This window comes from Rhamphochromis longiceps, linkage group LG16 (assembly GCF_057381845.1).
Source record: "Rhamphochromis longiceps isolate RC_006_pf linkage group LG16, R_longiceps_female_GT1.1, whole genome shotgun sequence".
NCBI classification, from domain to species: Eukaryota; Metazoa; Chordata; class Actinopteri; order Cichliformes; family Cichlidae; genus Rhamphochromis; species Rhamphochromis longiceps.
The window spans coordinates 25,925,359-25,946,356 of NC_140572.1; the positions used below are offsets into that span (position 1 = coordinate 25,925,359).

Genomic DNA, 20,998 nt, shown 5'->3' on the forward strand with positions numbered 1-20,998 from the left:
CAAATTTTACTGAGTGGGGTCATTTGTGTATATTTTGCATGCCACTGTGATATTTTTAAAGCTATTTTTTCATTACAAGAATATGAATGAAAAAAAATAATGAGACGCTTGCTAGCCTGCTATTGTAGTCTTTAGCCTTTTAGATTTGCTATTTGTATTGTTAAAAAAAAAATCAATTGTTGAGATAATATTAGCCTTTTGTCACTAATAGCTGACAATGCAGCTGAGCTTAAATCTATACTGGAAATGACAAGCGGCACTGTGCAATACATTGAGAAACCGCAAACACAGAAAAACTATTGTTAGCGCTTCACAATTAATGAGTATGTGAAATTGCTTTCAGTATCTACTAGCATTTACAAGAACATGAGGACATGAGGCTGGAACAGCAACTCTTGCACTGTTCTTATATAAAAGCTAACTGATTACTGAAAGCTGAATAATCCCATAATTTATATGCATCAAAAAAAAAAAAAAAAAAAAAAAAAAAAGGAAAATAAAAATGTATGTGAAAACATGATGAAGCAGATATAAGCAGCTACTTTGCTTGTGAGTTCAAAGAACAAACTATGCACAGTACATTTTGTGTAGTACAGAGAGGTTATGCTGATTAAACACAGCTGACGATAGGCCCGAGTTGACCTAAGCTAGCCACTGTTCTTGCTAGCGTTCACTACATTTAATTAGAATTTACAAAGGACTGAAATGTTAACGAGATGACAGATGCACACAGTTTTTACTCTCAACACTCTTCGCCACAGCTGTTACACACACAGTACGCAGTTCCTCTCTCGAAAAAAAAAAAAAAGAGAGAAAAAAAATAGCCTCCAGGAGTAGATTTCATAGTTATGACTCATGAATGAGAGTAGCGCAATCGAGGGCCTTTACCTTGAATTCTGAGAGCCATTCTTCGACAACACTGCGTTCTGAGCCCAGCATCTTCCTCAGAGACACCCCCCCCTTTGGCTGCCTGGTGGACAAACAGAGGCAGAGGAAGGTGGTGGGTACAGTAATGGGAAGGGAGAAAGGAAAACACAGGAGGAGAATGAAGACAGCAATGTCAATTTTATTTACAAGGAACCTTTCATTACACATAACCTCAAGGTGCTTACTAAAGAAGATAACATAAAAAAAAATATGTAGTTTACAATGTCTTAAGGCAATAAACAACACAACAAAACTTCCCAAAGATTTCAAATACAGAACAGGCAAGTGTATGTACTCCACATAAGTATGAAAATATCCAAGCTGTGACTAAGCCCAATAAAAACCAGGCTTAGTAAAAGCTGTGCTTGGTGCTTTTTGGGCTTCCTTATTAAACAAAGTCCCATCTGTTTCTCGATAACAGCTAACATTTAGATTTAGATTTTTCAGTGATAATGAAGGTCAAAAACAAAAGCTCTTTCAGGCAACTCATGTTCATATGTATTTAATAGGACATTTGTATTTTTCACTAGAAAATGAATGTCATTTTTTTCTGGAAGTGTTACCACATAACCAGCTTCTAACCAGGTTAAATCTTCAGTGTAACCTAAATCGGCCAGATAAAAAGAGAGCTACTTTAATGACACGGAACTCTTCATTTAAGCTCAACATAACTAACCAACTAGTTGTGTACTACACACTGGTGATTTTCCTTTGGTGTCAGGTCAAAAGCTCTCTGGTGTGTGCCAACATTTGATTTTATATGCAGGGGGGGGGGGGGGGGGGGGGGGGACTCTGTACAGTGCAAAGGCAGTACCCCAGAAACCATTTACCTTGGCCTGTGATTATAACCCAGCAACAGCAAAAAAAAAAAAATCATTCTGAAAGACAACATTAAATCTCATGGGTTTTGAAATAAACAATCAAACATGAAACACAGTGATGCTAAGTGCACATCAGTTCCAGTTAACACAAGCGGCAACATATAAAATCAGCAGCATGCTGTTCTTATCCTCATTACAATGTTATGTAACAAGTCAGCTCGGAGCCAGTACCTGTCACTGCAAACATGAACCACCACAGGAATTCCTTTGAGCTTTCACTCTACAATTCAAATCATAGATGACGAGCTCATGTCTTCTTTCATATATTTGTAACGTCAAAGAACGTCACAGAGCAGAACGATATGGTGGTTAAAAATGGCGAGGGTTTTTAACATTTACAAACAGGACATTTTCTAGCTTGTAATTCATAAAGAGAAATGAGTAATGGGATAGCATCTTCGGCTTCGGCCGCACAGTTATCCTTGGTTCTCTTCTCCATTTCCAGCAGCTAAAATTAACTTCAGCAAACTGTGCAAAGCCATTTCTCCTACAGAACTCACCCCATGGAAAATATATTCTCATTATTTATCCCGTGAAAAGATTTGCTATGAACGAGACGTGTGTCTCAGCAAGGGAGAGGAACTGTGTGTGTGTGTGTGTGTGTGTGTGTGTGTGTGTGTGTGTGTGGATTGGCTGAGTGAGAGGTGGTGAACAGTCACAGGCAGTGACAGTTTGGATACACACTGAAGGTGATGTTGCATGGACCCAGTGTGCCAAGCTGCCACAGTGACATAAATAAACAATACTTATGTAACAGCAGATGCACTCTGCAGCTTAAAATCAAGGCCATCCTCTCTCTTGATTTGACACCAATGCCCTTCACCAAAGACTACCAGGATTAATTTACCATCACTAACCTTTAGGAAAGCTACTAAGGCTACGTTCACACTGCAGGTCCTAAAGCTCAATTCCGATTTTTTGATCAAATCCGATTTTTTGGTCTGCTTGTTCACACTACAAATAATCTGCAGATTATACAATACAAATAAAATGTTCACGTTTCTCCAACGCTGTCTCCCCACAGTTTCACTAACATCTACACGGGATGGCCAGGAAGCGTTCGCGATGTCTTTTCGGGCGCTTCTCTGGCGCTGATAATTGGTGTCTGTCTTGTGTCAGTGACGTAAAAGATGGATTTAATGCGACATGACCGTTCAAACAGCAGTCGCTTTCTAAAACATCAGATATGTATTGGATTCAGTACCACATACGAAAGTGACCCAGATCGGATTTGAAAATATCGGATTTGTGCTGTTCACACTGTCATGATCGGATATGGGTCGCATAGGGTCAAAAAAGTCGGATTTGATGTGCTTTCGCCTACAGTGTGAACGTAGCCTAAGAAGAATTATTGCTTAACAAGAATGACAATTAGTCTGACTACTCTCACAACCCAAAGATACACTGTAACATTAAGTTAAAGATGCTGTGCTCTTTCACGTCCACATCCACTTTAATGGCTCTTTAATTGTATTTTAGTAGAAAGACTTTTTTTAAACTAAAAACAAAATTCACATTGCTTATTAGGTCTTGTAAAACCTATTTACTGGCTGAGCTGTGGTCAGACTTTCTGCGAATATGACTCAACATTTAACATAACATCAGCTCGGCCCAGTGCTTTTTCTAGGAAAAACCTCTGAGTCTTCTTTAATGATCTTGTTACTTCGAGGACACTGAACCTTTCTAAAAACTCACTGACGTCTCCTTCCACCAACCTCTGGTGCTAGAGCGCTGTCTGTTTTGCCCTGGTGCCTTTTGAAAACGAACCCACATTTCTGTGGGAGTGAAAAACCGAAAGGTGCTCAGTGGAAATTGGCAAAATTTAAATGACGAGGAAAATCATGCTGGGAAGAATCTGTACTGCATCTGTGAATTATCTGTGAATTTCTCACAGCAGTCACTCCCAAAGTGACTTATGTCAGTGATTCTAGCTGTGGGGCCAGCAATTTTGCGGTGTTATGCCTCTTACTGGCACAAAAATGCAGATTCTAAATTAAGCACTGGGCATGGGGGTGGGGGGTGTTACTTCACTCACGTACACTAAACAGTAAAATGTTTTTCTCCCTTCCTAACAATATAGAGGTTTATTTATTTGTCAGGCATTCAGCATTTGCTTGGCTTTTCCCCACTTAATTCGTGGTCAGTGAACTTGACCCCTGGAGTCTTTTACAGCATTTGAATGCAGATATCTTATAAATTTCAGCCCATGCAATAGGTTTGTGCCTCAGTTTTGGTGAAGGTGTGGTTTCAGTATTTTCTTTTTTTTGCTGTTGCTTACCACTAACTTGCTGATAGATACGTTTAAATGTGTCATGTGGTCTAAATATGGTGACTTCTGGCCAACGTAAATATACCCAAAACACTAACACACTCCAACACAGTAACACATTAAGTGACACCATTGCCGTCTCCATTTATACACGTGTATGGTGCTGACCACACTCTCAATCGCTCGGTCTTCTGCTCCTGCCTTGTCACAAAAACGTGCCCCCACAGAATGCGACATGTGATAGCAGAGAGTTGCAAATAAACTCATTACAGCTGCATCTGGGTCAGTGTACTGAGATAACACTCTAAAATGTGCAAGTTAACAGAACTGAAAAAGTTCATAAAAACAGAGATTATGCAGGCAGTTACGGCACACAGTACTCTTTAGATTCAACAGCTGCGTGTGGGCAAATTTGGAAATATGCATAAAAATGACTTTGTCAGACAACTAGATTTAGCAAAAAACTGCTTTTATCTTGTAAGCCTGAAACATTGTAAGACTACATGTGCACAGTCCCACTGTTCACACTGACAGTAAGCCATACTGCTGTGAAACCCCTGTTTAATCTTATTCGTTAAACTCGAATCCTTCCAGGCCAGAAAATGGGCACAAACTCTAAGGCCTGTTTGAATGTACATGCTTTTTTTTTTTTTTTTTTTTTTTTTTTTTAAATTTAGACCATTCTGCACAGTTTAAATAAAATATAATTAAAAACAAAACTGTGTTCTTCCTGCCAACAGATACAGACACCAATAGCTGGATAAAATGAATCAAATGTGGAAAAGCTCTCAGTTGAGCTTCTCTTTTTTAAATCTACATTTTGATACCAAGCTCATCTTCATACTTTTACATTTTAATAGCCACAAATGTAGCTTATTGCTGTGAAATAGAAAGAAAAACTGTTATATAGAACATCTAAACACCAGTGTGGACACTGATGAATCTCTAGGTCCTGAATTAGTTGTTGCCGTTTGTTTTTTTTAAATACTTAAAATGTGAAGGTTCACAGAGGGTCTCAGGATCAATAGAGCTGCAGATGAGAACTACTGACACTAATCACAAGGAATAGGAGGTTCCCCTTTAAAGTTTAGTAAATTAGGTACAAGGAACAACTTGTGCCAAAAGAAAATTTTCACAAGCTAATCAGGCAATTTAGAAACAAACTGCAAAGAGAGCACCAATTGTTTAACAAATGAAAAATGGGCAATTAATTTTCCCCAGGGCTCACATGTTTTGGAGGGTCCCACCAATTGGCTTATAAAGAAATAAAATGAAGACTTCGCAGAATTGAGTTTAGATTATTGGTGCAGTCTTCCACAGTAGTCTCAGTTTCTCACATGGCCCTTTGAGAAAAATTAAATAAGCGGGTCAGGTTAGATGCACAAGTGGATTTTCTATGGAATGACCTTGATAGCATTAATCAATGCTAAGAAAGCAAATGATCTGTAATCAACTCTCCTTAATTCAAATGTTTTTATGCAATACTTAATTACTTCACTACCTGTAACCTGTCTGTAACTTGTCCGTAACCTGAGAGTTACAGATCATTCCCAATCATGTGACTTTTGTTGACAATAAACAATTTAAATAAAGTTTCGTCTGGCTACTTATTAATACAGATATCATTTGTTTGCACACTGGTCAAAGAGTTTCACAGCTTACAACATGTCTTCCTCCAACTGTACCTCTCAGTCTTTATTTTAAAAATGAACTGCAGACAGACGTGTAGAAGCAGAACATCCACATCCAGAGGCTAAACTTTAATGCACAAATCTCAGGGTGCTGCAGATAAGCTTGACAATGTTACAAAACAGGCTCAAAGGAGAAAGATATCTGATTTGCTGCAGGGCTGCAGGAGCTGAGCAGATGATGAGATGAACTGGTGGAATTTTGTGTGTGTGTGTGTGTGTGTGTGTGTGTGTGTGTGTGTGTGTGTGTGTGTGTGTGTGTGTGTGTGTGTGTGTGTGTGTGTGTGTGTGTGTGCGCGTGCACTTCTTAAATCCGAGTCTGTGAATTGAAAGGCTCTCTTTTAGTCAGCTTGTTCGGCTCTTTATGAGGCTGACTCATTTGTTTCCTCCGGCTTGTCAAACCGTCGCTGAGGCAAGCTTGTCAGTTACCATGGGAACAATAGTCAAGTCCTTTTCAGCCACTGGTAAATATTCCCAAATAATAACTCTTCGTTTTCACAAACATAATTTAGATTATATCGCTGTAAGTCAGAGGTTGGATACAACGCAACATGATGTGTGCCAGCATTTGTTCTCCTTCGTATGTCTTTAGCACCGCAATGTTAAAATGGTTTTCAAAGAAAATAAGCAGAAAATGATCAAGAAACGAGCAATGAACAAGACGGTCATGAATATCAACACTACAAACAATGTGAACAACATAATGCAGTATACATCTATGCACTTACCTCAGTGTCCCAGAACTCAAATCTCCGCTGGGAGATGCAAATGGTTCTCCACAGTGTCACACATCTGTCACTCACTGAGGGTCACCTGCAACAACAAGAAAAGAAGAGACCCATCAATCACCATCACAGGAGAATCATCCTCAAGACATTTAACTACAGTCGTACTGTTTAAAATTACTGTCGTCGATGATGGTGAACAGTGTCTATCCATAATTTCCCCAGAGATTTCATAAATGTGTTTGACCCATCTTTGCTGGCATTGGCTAGAATTTAAAAAAATTTAAACATTAGTGCTATCCTCATTAGAAACTGACATCCAAACAGACGATGCAGTGTAAGCAACATGCTAGTCAGTCAAGCAAGTAACTTGGGGTGACACAGAATAAATCAATGTAGGAATGGAAATTTCTGAAATGTTAGCAACCTTTAAACAGCCCCATTTTTATCACTTAAATTTTTAGTTTAGTTGCTTTTGTTTAGAAACACCTGTGTATGGCTTTACAGATGTCACAATTCAATTCATCCATCCATCCATTCGCTTCCGCTTATCCTTTCCAGGGTCGCGGGGAGTACTGGAGCCCATCCCAGCTGTCATAGGGCGAGAGGCGGGGTACACCCTGGACAGGTCGCCAGTCTGTCGCAGGGCTAACACATAGAGACACAGACAACCATTTGCACTCACATTCACTCACAGATTCACACCTATGGGCAATTTAGATTGACCAATTAACCTATCCCCACTAACTGCATGTCTTTGGACTGTGGGAGGAAGCCGGAGTACCCGGAGAGAACCCATGCAAACACGGGGAGAACATGCAAACTCCACACAGAAAGACCCCGGCCTTATGGTGGAATTGAACTCAGGACCTTCTTGCTGTGCAGCAACAATTCAATTCAATTTTATTTATATAGCGCCAAATCACAACAACAGTCGCCTCAAGGCGCTTTATATTGTAAGGTAGACCCTACAATAATACATACAGAGAAAAACCCAACAATCAATATAACAGGAAAATATTCTGCAAATCACAAGCTCACAAGTCCAATACTCATATGCTCAATAATCTGCCAGCCCAAATGATTATAAAACCTGGTACTAAAGGTTTGCAAAAATAAAACAACAGGGACGACCTTGCGGGGTTAATCTAATGGCCACTTGAGGCTGGCTCCAAGAGAGAGACAATCCCCACAGACTGTCATGTTAACTTTAGAGAATTGAAAAGCATGTTTACAGCCTAGTACAAAGAGAGGTTGGTCTCTATGGATAATAAACACCTTTACAACAACCTGACAGTGAGTGAATCTTTATTTTAAAACTCTTCTTGGATACCGGGGTCAGAGGCACGGCCACCTTGTCATAGGTGCACCCACAGAAGGAGCTGTAGCTATCTTTGTGCTGTTACAGCATTATAATCAAATTATACTACAAATAATAAGGCCCGCTGCCTAGGGCTGCTCAATTAATCGAATTTTAATCACGATTACGATCTGGGCTTTCAACGATCATTAAAAATGACTGAGCCGATTATTAGCCCCTCCCTCATTTATCCGCGACACCTTAAAGGCCGGTCCGTGAAAATATTGTTGGGCATAAACCGGTCCGTGGCGCAAAAAAGGTTGGAGACCGCTGATTAAGAGGACCCGAGGGAAGCTCGAAAAGCTAAGCAGAAGTTATTTGGAGAGTGACTGATGTTGGTTGAAAAGAGAGTTTAAAAAAAAAAACTTCAGTGGTGTTGCACACTATTTTATATTATTTTTTTTAAGTCATTGTTAACCCTTTAAAGCCGGTCAGAGCTGCACGCTCCGTTTTGCGTAACTATTGTTAAATCCCTGTAGAACCTGAACCGTGTAAGCTAGCGCAATAATTTGTTTTGCATATGAAACCGGAGGAGTTGTACTTACATCTTATGCCATCAGCTTGTCCTCGGTCACGGTTTCGTTCCACATATAGCTTTGCAAAAATTGCATAAAAAGCGCTTGCAGGAACAAAAACATAATATTCCAGAAACACGCTTTGCCGTTCCTATCAGCTGTTCGTAACACTTCCCACAGTGAAATGATGCACATGCTGTTTTCTTTGCAAATTTGCATCATAGGATTGTTTTTCGTTTTTCCTGCAGTATATAAAAATTGCTGTATCTCCAAAATAAAACTATGAAGACACTCAAAATAAATTTCCTGTGGTGGGAAACTATTTTTTGCAACGTTTTTGTATTTAAAGTTTTGAGGGATAAACCTCTTAAATTTCTCCAAGTAGAAATATATGTAAACAAAACAAAAGCGATTTTCAATTTTTTTTGTAGTTTATTGCACTTTTTTGCAATTTATGTAATTACTATGGACTTAATGCATACATATTATTAAAATATGGGCTATAACAGTTGTATTGATGTATAGCAACTTGAAATGCTCCCACAAATGGCACTACAGCATGTAAAAAAATAATATAAGCTCTGGTGGACTTGGTTCTATAGTAGGTCTTAAAGGGTTAAATAAATATCGTCAAATAATCGTGATCTCAATTTCAGTGAAAATAATCGTGATTATCATTTTTGCCATAATCGAGCAGCCCTACCGCTGCCTTATATAAACTGTACAAGATGTTTTTGCTGAAGTTTTGATGAGTTAAAATTTTGTATTTATTGATCTGCTGTCTAGCACTAATTAGGCTTTTGTTCATAAAATGGTAACAGTTCCAAAATAGCCCACGGTGCTGACCAAAACACTAATGGCTTCAAAATACCTAATCCGTAACTACCCAGGGTCGCCTTGGTTACGACCGCCTTTATAATATCTATGGCAAAAAAAATAAGATTCAGTTAACAATTCATTTTAATCAACATGTCAATTGTTTTCCAGTGTATTGCCTGTTTGGTCTATGACACGTCTGAAAACAAAAAAGCACATCCACAAGGAGTGACGTTAAACACCCATTTTGTCCAAAAAATGTCAGCAAACTGAGTCATCAACTTATCTTTTCTGCTCTAAAGATTGATGCTTTGTAGTAATTGCAAATAAACTCCAAAATGAGCAACAGCAAATGACTCAAGTGACTCAAATGACTCAATATGCAGTCATGAAAATGGACAAAGCAGCTGACGATACGGAAACCAGGGGGACAGTTGCTACAACAGTTCACTAAAAGACACACAGCAATTGTGAGAAACATTTCTACTATGGAGAGATGCATTACCAACAAGCAAAATCATTTCTGTGTCATAATGGAAACCCGTGTGCATTTTTCTCTAGTACTTTTGAAGGTTATTTTGAGTCACGGCACAAGGAAATTTTCAAGCTCTTATTGTTGCATAGCAACAGTCAGCTGGCCAACTTGTTGTCCTCGCCTGCTAAAAATGCATCCTGAGGATCCACACCCATAACATTTCACTGCATTTGACAAAATAAATCATTGTTTAGTGACACGCAAAAAGGCCTCTGCAGATCCCTGAGAAGCAGAAAGAGCCACATCACTGAGCGACCCATTTGCTGTTAAGTATTTCGAACACAGCCTTGTGTTTATCTGACCGAGTCTTACATTAGCAATTCATCACTAAGAGCCAAGGCAGTCCCATCTGTCTGGGATGATGTGTGTACCCTCTCCACCTATTGTAAGCTCTAAAGAGGGTGTTTATTTTCCGTCACCAGATCGAGTATATTCATTCTGTATGACTCATCAAATCTAAGGGTAACAGCGGCTCCGGGTTGAGTGAATAGATCAAAGAGAGGGACAAGGACTGAATAATAGAATACAAACAAAATCTGTGACCTAAGTAGATTACATGTACGAGGACAGAAACGTGTTATATAAAGATAAGGTTTGAAAGATTTTATCATTAGTTCTTTAGAAACAGAAGTTAGAATAGTTCCCATTAAATGTGATCACTGTGTCTCACTGACTCTATATGGTATAAAACGCAGTATCTTCAACCCCAGGGTGGGTCTATAATAGTTTTTTCATTAACATGAAAGGACTTTATCAGGCCCTACCCAACACACAAGCTGCTCAGGAATATTTGAAGAACATGACATAATCCCAAGGCATTAATCTGGCCTCCAAACTTTAAAACTTTTAAACCAGCCAATTACAACAACACAAAATTAGCTGACACTTACTTGGGTGATTCCTCCCGTCTCCAACCATCTCATTCCCATATTTGCGTGTAAACTGTGCACTCCAGCCAGCCGTCACTGTTGGCTAAATATGTCATGCACCTAATGAGGTCCCGGCCAATGACAATAGGCAAACTTTCCTTGAAGGAATGCTCTTCCTCTATGCAAGACCTGCTCATTGTCCTTTAGCGGGGCTCACAAGGGATCAGTAGTGTGCCAACCCATCCTGTTTACAACGCTTCCAATCTTGTGTCACAATTCCTGTGCTCAACACTCTGCTAAACAGTGCATACAGCTAAAACAAAACCAACTAACCAACCTATTAAACTACACTAAGTAATTTGTGCACTTTGTTCCAAGACAGACCAGTTAACACACAACACGCTCCACTGTAAATTTGCAATGAGGCAAATAAAAGTTAACATTTTATTTGAACTTTTATTTGATAAAAAACTAAAAGCTCAGCTATTCAATGGAAAGTAAAAAAAGAAAAAAAGAAGTTAATTCAGGCATGTCTGACATTAAGTACTGGAGAGCAAAGCTGCCATGTGGAAGTCTCGACTCTCATGTAACTAACAAACCCCCCAAACCCCAGTTTTAAGTTGTTCAGCCTTGTAATTCAACAACATACATTACCCCTATTACCCTAACTCAGAAGCTGCAAGGAGTCCTGCATCATTTTAGCATGTGGAAGGAGTCACAAGGGTTCACAGCAGTCGTCAGATTGCACAGTGCTACAGACATGAGGGCGGCTCCATAAAGCTATACTAAGTTAAACGCTGATGCTTTGAAATTCAAACTTATATGTGTTTTGCTAAAGATACCAAGTTAAGATTGATTGGGATGTAAAATGTTTTGCAGTTTACGGTGTAATAGACTAGAGTACAGAATTTGTAAAAATGGTCTGAGGACTTTTTTCTTAATATTTATAATAATCTTACTATAATGATCGTAGTGTGCATATGCATGTATACATGTCTGAATGCCTGTTCCTCAACTCCTCCTAGACGTGTTAATCAGTCTGGTTTATATAATTATTGTAGGGTCTTTAGCTTACAAGATAAAGCACCTTTAGGAGACTATTGTTGTGATTTGGGACTATAAATACATTTTTTTTTTAAATTGCTTTGAATTGGGTGAAACGTACTATATAAAACTGCCTAGGGTACCAGGATAATCAGCATATAAACTAATTCCCCAAAGCTATATAAAAAACTCACATCCTTACAAATGATATACTTTAGATGACCTCAAAACAAACTGCAACATTACAACTACTTCATGTGTATGTTGTTGAAATTATGTGACATTTGTAAATACGTTTTTGCTAGCCATTTTTGTGATCTCACTATATTCGCTGATATAATGAAGATAAATGGTAACCTGATGAAATAACATGCGTGTCCATATAACTAGCAAAAACCTCCTCTATTTGATAAAAATATTGCAAGAGTTTAGTCTCAACAGAAGAATATTTTATTAAAATCCTCACAGTATTAAGGTGAAAGAGTGATTTCATTCACATCACCTGTTACAACTTAGAAAGCTGAGTAGCCTAGTCACACAGACATACTCTGTGAAACCTGGAATCTCTGAGTCTAAACACTGTGCCCATAGGCTAAGCTTTCAAATGAAAAAACCATCTTAAAATCTGTCAAGCTGGTAAAATCCAAAAACAACATAATCTTAAATGCTGGGTCAAAGCTGCTGTGTGTGCCATGAGCCGTCTCCTCTCCTGTACTGACTGGATGGACGTACACGGCTAACAGATGCAACACTGAGACGTGTTCAACCCTAATGGACAAACACGTTTATGACATTAAGTAATGAGTATGTGTGCCATCTGTGTTTATCTTACTGTCTTAATACGTAAACCCTTTAAACTTGAGTTTTACTGATGGGCAATATACTGTACAACCGATGATTGTGTCAGTAAAATAACAGGAGACACATGGGCGACAATGCGTGACATGAAAAAACACACAACCTTAGGAACTTGACGCCTTAGCAGCTGTGTGTACAATAGCCATCATTCACTACAGACAGATGAATCACACAGGTTTCCGTGACTGAGAGACTTATTAAACCAATGTCAACAAACGCAAGGTTAAAGCCACACAAGGTACAGAGAGCCACTCTTTGCACTCGGAGCAGGGGAGACAAGATCAGCACTCAAGAGCGTTACAGTTATTCTGTCCTGGTTATAATCAACAGCAGAAACAAACTATGCTTGTTTGTGTAAACAAAGATAAACTAATCAGCTTGGACTTTTTGGCGACACAGTTTCTATTTTTTCTAGCAAGTGATGGCAGCTTTGTTGTTTTTGCTGCTGAATGAATCCCTGTTGACGAGCAGTCATGAACAGACCCAATCAGACAATCAGACTTTTTCAATGAGCATGCCGAGGAAAGAATTTTCAACTTTTTTGGAAATTAAAAAAAAAAAAAAAAAAAAATTCACAACCAAGTCAAGGTAGATGTGCTACAAATTTATCTTTCACCACATGCTACAAACATATGTTGGCAAGTGAGGGTTCAAAACAGACTTTAGAACCATCTGCAACAAAAAGGAGAAACAGAAATGTTTTCACAACAGATGCAAATGTTCGAGTAGCGTTAGCCAGCAGTGTGAAAACTGGGTGCAGTACCTTTAAGTAGAACTTGCAAAGTCCTAACACTCTGGCAAAAATGTAAGTCATGTTCTGCAGATACTGTGACAAGTGGTTTGTGATCACACCAGTAGTTTCTTTCATCTACACCACCAGCATTTCAACTTAATATGAGCCAGCAGCTGTAATCAAAACTGATAAACACCCACAAAGTTCAGTAATTCAAATATTCAGTGTCCATTTTGAAAAGCGGATTTCATTTCACTATCCGGTCGTTCAGTGATGACGTGACGAATCCTACTTCCGGGCCTAAAGTAGTCTGCGTTTAATATGGCTTTTGTGTTGTTAACATGTTTAATGTTTTGTATTTTCTTCTATTTAATCTCAAAAAGCTCCTAAAACAGTCAGTGATCACTGTTGACCTCCCTTGGCTTTTATTACCGCTAATCATTTATTTAAGCTCAGTTTTTAAAACCTTAGGATGTAACTACAGCCCAGCCCATGCAGCAGTATATGAATGACTAACCTTGTATTGTAGATGGATTATCTCAGTTGTTCTCCTGGCTGAAGTTTGGTCCTTTTACAGCATCCTGCCATGCGATTACATTTGTTCCTGACCACCGAGAACACTCACGTTAACTTTTATCGAGTGGGAAAAAAGTTAGCTTGTTTATATTATGCTAACATAGCTGTGTCGCTAGCGGTCACGTAGCACATCATTATATACCAGCTAGCCAAACTTCAGTAACCTTACAAACGTCACTGCTGTTTAGTTTTCTGTCTTCATTTATGCTGGAAGTGATAACAGAGCTGTACGTTTTAATTTGTTTCCAAAACCCCGCAGTCAAGACATGCTATACTGTATTTAGATAGAAGCTAGCGAGCTAACTTCCTGCTAACTTCTAACTCTGTTAAATGTCATAAATTCCGTTTTCATGGATGCCTGGATGTTAAACTCAATTGTTACACCTGGTAGAGCAGAACGCTGATCATTTTATTAAAGATGAAAGACTTTAGACAGTTTTTCAACTCTCAGTAAGCCCATAGTGATCGTTTGATATATGGACCTGCAGCTGAGTTTAGGCCCAGACACGGCTAGTGACGTCAGACTTAACGACCGGATAACTTCATCAAGCAAAGCAGTGTTTCCCAACACCAAATACCAACAGCCTTCCAAGTATTTTTGGTGAGTCATTAACATTTTGATTATGCCACCATCAACCTACAAGTGGGCAACTCCCCTTGCTCCAACTTTGGCAGCTATTTGGATTACAGTTGGGTTTAAGCTGGCTCACTCCCACAATTATGGCAGACTTTGATATCAAGCAGCTGCTTCTCCAGAGAGGATCTCATCTGAAAGTTAGACTTCAGCTATAGCTTGTTGAAATGCAGCTGGAGTTAATAGTCTTTATTCTGCTGAGGAGATCTGTGAGCCACAGGATCACGCCACAGTAGGTAGGGAACTCCTTTGGTACACTGAACCCATCAAGAGCAAAGCAGAAAAAAGATTATAATTCCCAACTGTAGGCTAAGATGTTAGAGTCCATTTGGTGGACTCGCTTAAGAGGCAGCTAATACTACTGCTCAATGATTTATCTGTCACAAAGAGGAGAAATTTCTAAATGGTATTATTTAATAATGATTCGTTTTTAAAACGCCTTTGCTGATGCACATGCAAATGTATCTATGGGAAATATGGTAAAGGAGGCGAGCTCATGCTTACAGGCTGTTTGCCATTTTAATATTTGCACAGGTAAGTTATCAGGCAAGAGCAAATTGGGATTACTGTTTGCTTTCACTCTGTTGTAATCTAATCTAATCAAATTCTTGATACTCATGAAGAGGTAGGTGTAATTGAGTTTTTTGCATTACCTACTTCACTTTATGACACTAAAACTTATTTCTCATGGCAAGGGTGCATTTCTTTTCGTCATATAAAAAAAACAAAAAAAACAACAACACCTCTACTCATCCTAAAAGTGAAGTAAAACTTGATATGAAACATAATCAAAGTCAAGAACACATGTGAACCAAAGTCATAAATGCTATGTGAGAAATAGTGACACATCCCCCAAAAAATGGGGGACAAGAAAAAAATTCCCTAAACGGAGGCTGCACACATATGAGTACTTGTTTCAACTTCTCTGCCCTAAATGAGCTGGGCCAGGTTTCAACAGTCCAACACTGGGGACGTTTCAAGGTCAGCTTAGCTCAGTCAGCCATGAATTATTGAACCTGAGCAAGCTGTCTCTCCCTGCAGTTTGGCCCCCTTCTAACGCCATCCTTTTGCCTTCAAGTTTGCTCGCTATGACCATAACAAATGACATCATTACCAGCGACCGTTTAATGATCTCTGTTGTGTACATTTCCTTTGCTTTAAAAATCTGTTTAGCAAGAAAGTCAGAACCCAGAGTCAAATACAGTCTATGTTTCGACCATCAGTACAAACAGATATTCTCCAATCAACTCCAATTATACTCTAGTACCATTATATAGTTTTGTAAAGATAGTCTAGAGAGGCTTAATCCGGTTGTTCAGTCTGACGTCACTAGCCGTGTGTGGACCTAAACTCTGCTGCAGGTCCATATATCAAACGATCACTATGGGCTTACAGAGAGTTGAAAAACTGTCTAAAGTCTTTCATCTTTAATAAAATGATCAGCGTTCTGCTCTACCAGGTGTAACAATTGAGTTTAACATCCAGGCATCCATGAAAACGGAATTTATGACATTTAACGGAGTTAGAAGTTAGCAGGGAGTTAGCTAGCTAGCTTAATAATAATAATGGATTGGATTTATATAGCGCTTTTCAAGGCACCCAAAGCGCTTTACAATACCACTATTCATTCACTCTCACATTCATACACTGGTGGAGGCAAGCTACAGTTGTAGCCACAGCTGCCCTGGGGCAGACTGACAGAAGCGAGGCTGCCATATCGCGCCATCGGCCCCTCTGGCCAACACCAGTAGGCAAGTAGGGTAAAGTGTCTTGCCCAGGGACACAACGACCAGGACAGAGAGCCCAGGGATCGAACCGGCGACCTTCCGGTTACAGATGCGATTCCCAACCCCCTGAGCCACGGTCGCCCTTATAAGCTTCTATCTAAATACAATATAGCATGTCCTGACTGCGGGGTTTTGGAAACAAATTAAGACGTACAGCTCTGTTATCACTTCCAGCATAAATGAAGACAGAAAACTAAACAGCAGTGACGTTTGTAGGGTTACTGAAGTTTGGCTAGCTGGTATATAATGATGTGCTACGTGACCGCTAGCGACACAGCTATGTTAGCATAATATAAACAAGCTAACTTTTTTCCCACTCGATAAAAGTTAACGTGAGTGTTCTCGGTGGTCAGGAACAAATGTAATCGCATGGCAGGATGCTGTAAAAGGACCAAACGTCAGCCAGGAGAACAACTGAGATAATCCATCCACAATAGGAGGTTAGTCATTCATATACTGCTGCATGGGCTGGGCTGTAGTTACATCCTAAGGTTTTAAAAACTGAGCTTAAATAAATGATTAGCGGTAATAAAAGCCGAGGGAGGTCAACAGTGATCACTGACTGTTTTAGGAGCTTTTTGAGATCAAATAGAAGAAAATACATAACATTAAACATGTTAACAACACAAAAGCCATATTAAACGCAGACTACTTTAGGCCCGGAAGTAGGATTCGTCGTGTCATCACTGAACAACCGGATAGCTGGTTTAGACTAAACATTTACACACATCTCAGACAAAGCTGGTACAGGGAGTATTTTTTCCTCTGAGATAATTTCCCTTAAGATAGATGGACTGGATGAATACAATGATCTATAAGAACTGTTTTGCCTATTTTTAGGTCGTCAACGTACTACGTGTTTCAAGTTAGGCTATTTTTGTACTAATACTGTGCAAAGAGAATGATCAGTCACAACCTTGCCCATTAACATGCAGCAAAATTCAAATCACTGACGTTACCAGATGACTAAAATGTTCCTCGTTGGTGCTCATTATTATCATCACAGACTTTATCCAGACATTTTCCCTTGGTAGGTGGATTAACTCTAATACCTGACTATGGTGGGGCAATCTGGTATAATCTCCCTGTGCCTATACCCACTGTAACTCCAGCCTGCCACTCACCTGCAGAGTAGGCTGTCCACTCAGGAATGGAATAAGTTTATTTATAGTTAAAAAAAAACAAAAAAACAACCTAAAGCCCTTTTCCCCAGTCTGCACAGAATGATAGCCACATACAGTTTGAAGAGAGAGGGGCAGACAGGTAAACACACGCCTCTGCGGGACACTAACTGACCAAAAGGACATTTTGGTGAGTAAAGGTCACTAAGAAGCAGGCAACAATGACTAAAAGATCAATGTGCTCCTGTGCAAATCAATACCGCTACCCCTCAGACACGTGGACAGAGTCACAACTACCTACTTCTTTAACAGATGAAATATATATATATATAGCAGGCAGATATTAATAGAAAGAAAAAAAATACAGGTGTGAATAATAGGAGAGGTAGAGAAAGTGAAAAATTGGCTGCCATTTCTCCCTCATTCTCTCCCCTCATCTCTCATAGGCCAGGCAAAGGGGAACTGAGGCGTACGCACATCCTGGGCTAAAATTAGCTCTGCTGCAGCTGCAGGGCCAGACGTGTTGGGATGGGCCTGTGCATCTAAGTCCACACACACACGCACCCACGCGTACACACACACACAGAGAGAGGTTCCACCAATTAGACAGGGTGAACCACAACACACAACAACACAGGTGACTGCCAACGGCATCCAGCCCCCATCCTGTGCTCATCAAACTGAGACACACAAATGCTTTCAATGCAAATGTTGTGTGTACACAAATCCAGACACAGGATAAACAGGTGCAGTCTGACAAGAGCAGGGTTCTCCATAGTGCCCGTTCAGTTTGATTCTTTACAGTGAATAATCTACAGTGAGTTTGAGTGAACATAATTTTTACACAGCTATTGCCTCTTTTTAAAGTAAATTCCACTATACTGTAGGGCAATTTCCTGTGAAGAAAGCGGAGTGGTACTGTTTATTTTATCATAAATAAAACATGTACCTTGAGGTGATATTCTTGAGATATCAGAAACAATTTTACTACACACAGAGACATGTATACAAGTGAGGAAATTACAGATATAGCAGAAACATCACCTGTTTAACAAAAATAAACAAATACTGATGGCCACCATTGCTACCCTGCAGTGTCACAGTAGATGCACCTATACATTTGAAAATCTTAGGTGATTTTCAGAAAACTTGACCCTGATCTTGACCTTGACTCCAAGGTCACTGATATTCAAACTCGTCCAAGATTTTTAGTACCTGCACCTATGGTATCAATTTGAAAGTCCTAAGTGATTTCCTTCTTCAGTTATCGAATTCACAAGATTTTCTCTAAATTTGACCTCTTACGTTGACCTTGACATCACTGAAATTTTTAGTAAATGCACCAAGGGTATCAATTTCCAAAATCCACATCACCCTGTTCTTGAGTTATCGCATTCACAAATTCGGGTGTCTATGCTGTCTGCCCACCCACCCACACACCCAGCCCACCTGCACTGGTGAGTTCCACTGTAACATCTAAGGAAAAGCATTCAGCACAAACCATCTTACTAGGCCCATGTTGGCATATAGCACAGTGTTGGGCCAAAGCTATGCAGCCTTGGTTATCATCTGCCCCACAGATTACATTTTGCTCCATGCAACTTTGTCCTCATCCCTAAATGAAATTCAAGTTGACATGTCACTGTTTTGACACACTGCACATACAAGTGCAAAGGGTCCAAATGAGACACCCAGGAAGTGATTTTTTAAAAAATGCAACCAAGTGCAGCCCATCTCTACCAAGACTATCTTGAAGCCACTTCTAAATAACCGAGCTCCAGATCATATCTCCAAAAAAGATCTCAGATAAGGTTTTCAGGAAGCTCAAGTCCACCACTCACAGCTCGATCTTCACCACAACAGCATCCACAACACTACAGACTGTCTTAATCTGTCAGTCACCCTCATGCCTCTTCCCGTGATACTTGCGTCAGTACATCCAGGTCTTGTGAAAAAGAACCCAAAATAGTTGAGTTCCTCCACTTGAGGCCCACCCACCTCACACTCAGAAGCATACAGCTTCAATGCAAGCTATAGGTCATCAGCCAATGACGTTAACAGAACCATATCATCTGCAAAAGAGAGTAGAGATCTTGATTGTACCAGGTCTGTGGGCTTTCGTGGGCTTTTGCCCAGTCAGTCTATATGTGTTTTATTGAACTGGAAAATGCATGTAAACCACATTCTGGGGTATCCTATTGGGAGGCATGGTCACATTACCAGTAATAACTCAGACATGTTCCTCAGCAGAGTTTGACTCCACCAGCGCTGCCTCTTTTAATATAATAATAATGGTTAAATGGCCAACCTATTATTATTTTTAACATTTAACTACAAATAAGATCTTTGTCTATTATCTATTAATGGATAGATATAAGTGCAAAGCTACTTTGCAAAGCTGGCTTAGGGCTAGGCACCACTGTGCTCCAATGCACGAACACAAGCTACGTGTTAACATTACTCTGCACCACACAAATGCCTACTGTGCTGCATTACATTTACAATTGTAAAACAGGAGCCATGAGGTGGAGGAGAGTGCTTTTCTCAGTCACAAGTTCCCTGACATTTTAAATAAAGACACATGACCACTAATCCCACTACTGGCAGTGTTTTCAGAGCGTGTGTGTCATATATTTAATGTCACTCTAGTGAAATAGAGGAAAGCGCTCTACTGCTGTTTAAGCCCTCAGTCTTTTTAACAATGAGCAACTCTGAGCTTTCATGACATGCCAAGACCACTGGACTGCCCACAGGCTGAGACCGCAACCCGAGGATTTGGATCAGAGAACTTAGTCCCTGAACTTCCTTCCACCCCAGTCATACTGTATGATCGAGAACAATGTGGACCGCATTTTGGCTCCATTCATATCACTGCAGCAGACTCAAAGAAATTACATCAGCTGCGCATGGCACTGTTCTATGAAATCTGCAAGGGACTGTAGCCAAGTTAATAAGCATTAGCCTCAAAGATCTGGTCATTCTCTTGCTCAGTTACTTTAGGACCTACACATCTTAAAACAATCAGACTAAGTAAACCAATTTTACTGCATTTCAGAGTTTCTCTAAATGTATATTTCATGGGCAAGGTTTATATAAACCCTCCAGAAAACATCACAAGCCTCCACATTCTTCCTTATCGTTTCCATCATATCACAACAACAAATAACTGCCAATAATTCAAAGGCTCCTGGAATCAAACAAGCTTTGGCATCTGCTCAACTTCAGACAGGCGCTGAGTCGTGACTGGCAAGCTAAGCAGGAGAGCGGAAAGCTGACTGAAGGGAAGGTAAAGCCCAGCAGAGAACAGGAACTTCTAAGAATATGATGGCCGAACATTACTGGCCCTTGTCACCTCTCGGTCTCTACAACAGAGGAGGAATCCGAAGCAAAAACGTTTGCAAGCTCCCCCTTCTTAAGGACTTGCTGATTTCTGCTTTACTGTTAACTGATGACTGCACATCAGTTTATGCTTGCTGACAAAGTGTTATTTGTTTATGAGAAATGGAGCAACCAGACTAAACTGGAGATCACACTTAGTTGAATCAGTGCTAGAGCTAACACCACTAAGCCAGCTGTCTGCAGATGTAAGGATAATGCCTGATGTGAAGAAACAAACCCAGGGTGGTAAATTAGTGGGTGGAGGTTTCTGCTCTACTTGTG

General features: G+C 39.8%; 1 protein-coding gene across 6 annotated transcripts in view; it reads right to left on the minus strand.

The window, feature by feature from the left end:
* LOC146651250 (hyccin 2) overlaps positions 1–20,998 on the minus strand; it is a 51,834-nt gene that overhangs the window by 23,246 nt on the left and 7,590 nt on the right. For 4 of the 6 annotated variants that reach the window (XR_014907852.1, XM_085383788.1, XM_085383792.1 and 1 more), the window contains 2 exons: positions 6,494–6,578; positions 889–970 (listed from right to left, as the gene is read on the minus strand). Coding sequence is in view for 5 of the 6 variants with exons in the window: in XM_085383788.1 (XP_085239914.1) it covers positions 889–939 (51 nt within the window). In the remaining variant the exon portion in view is untranslated. Of the gene's footprint in view, positions 1–888; positions 971–6,493; positions 6,579–10,606; positions 10,851–17,341; positions 17,460–20,998 lie in introns of those variants that run through there. The other 2 variants (XM_085383791.1, XM_085383789.1) reach the window with 2 other exon arrangements.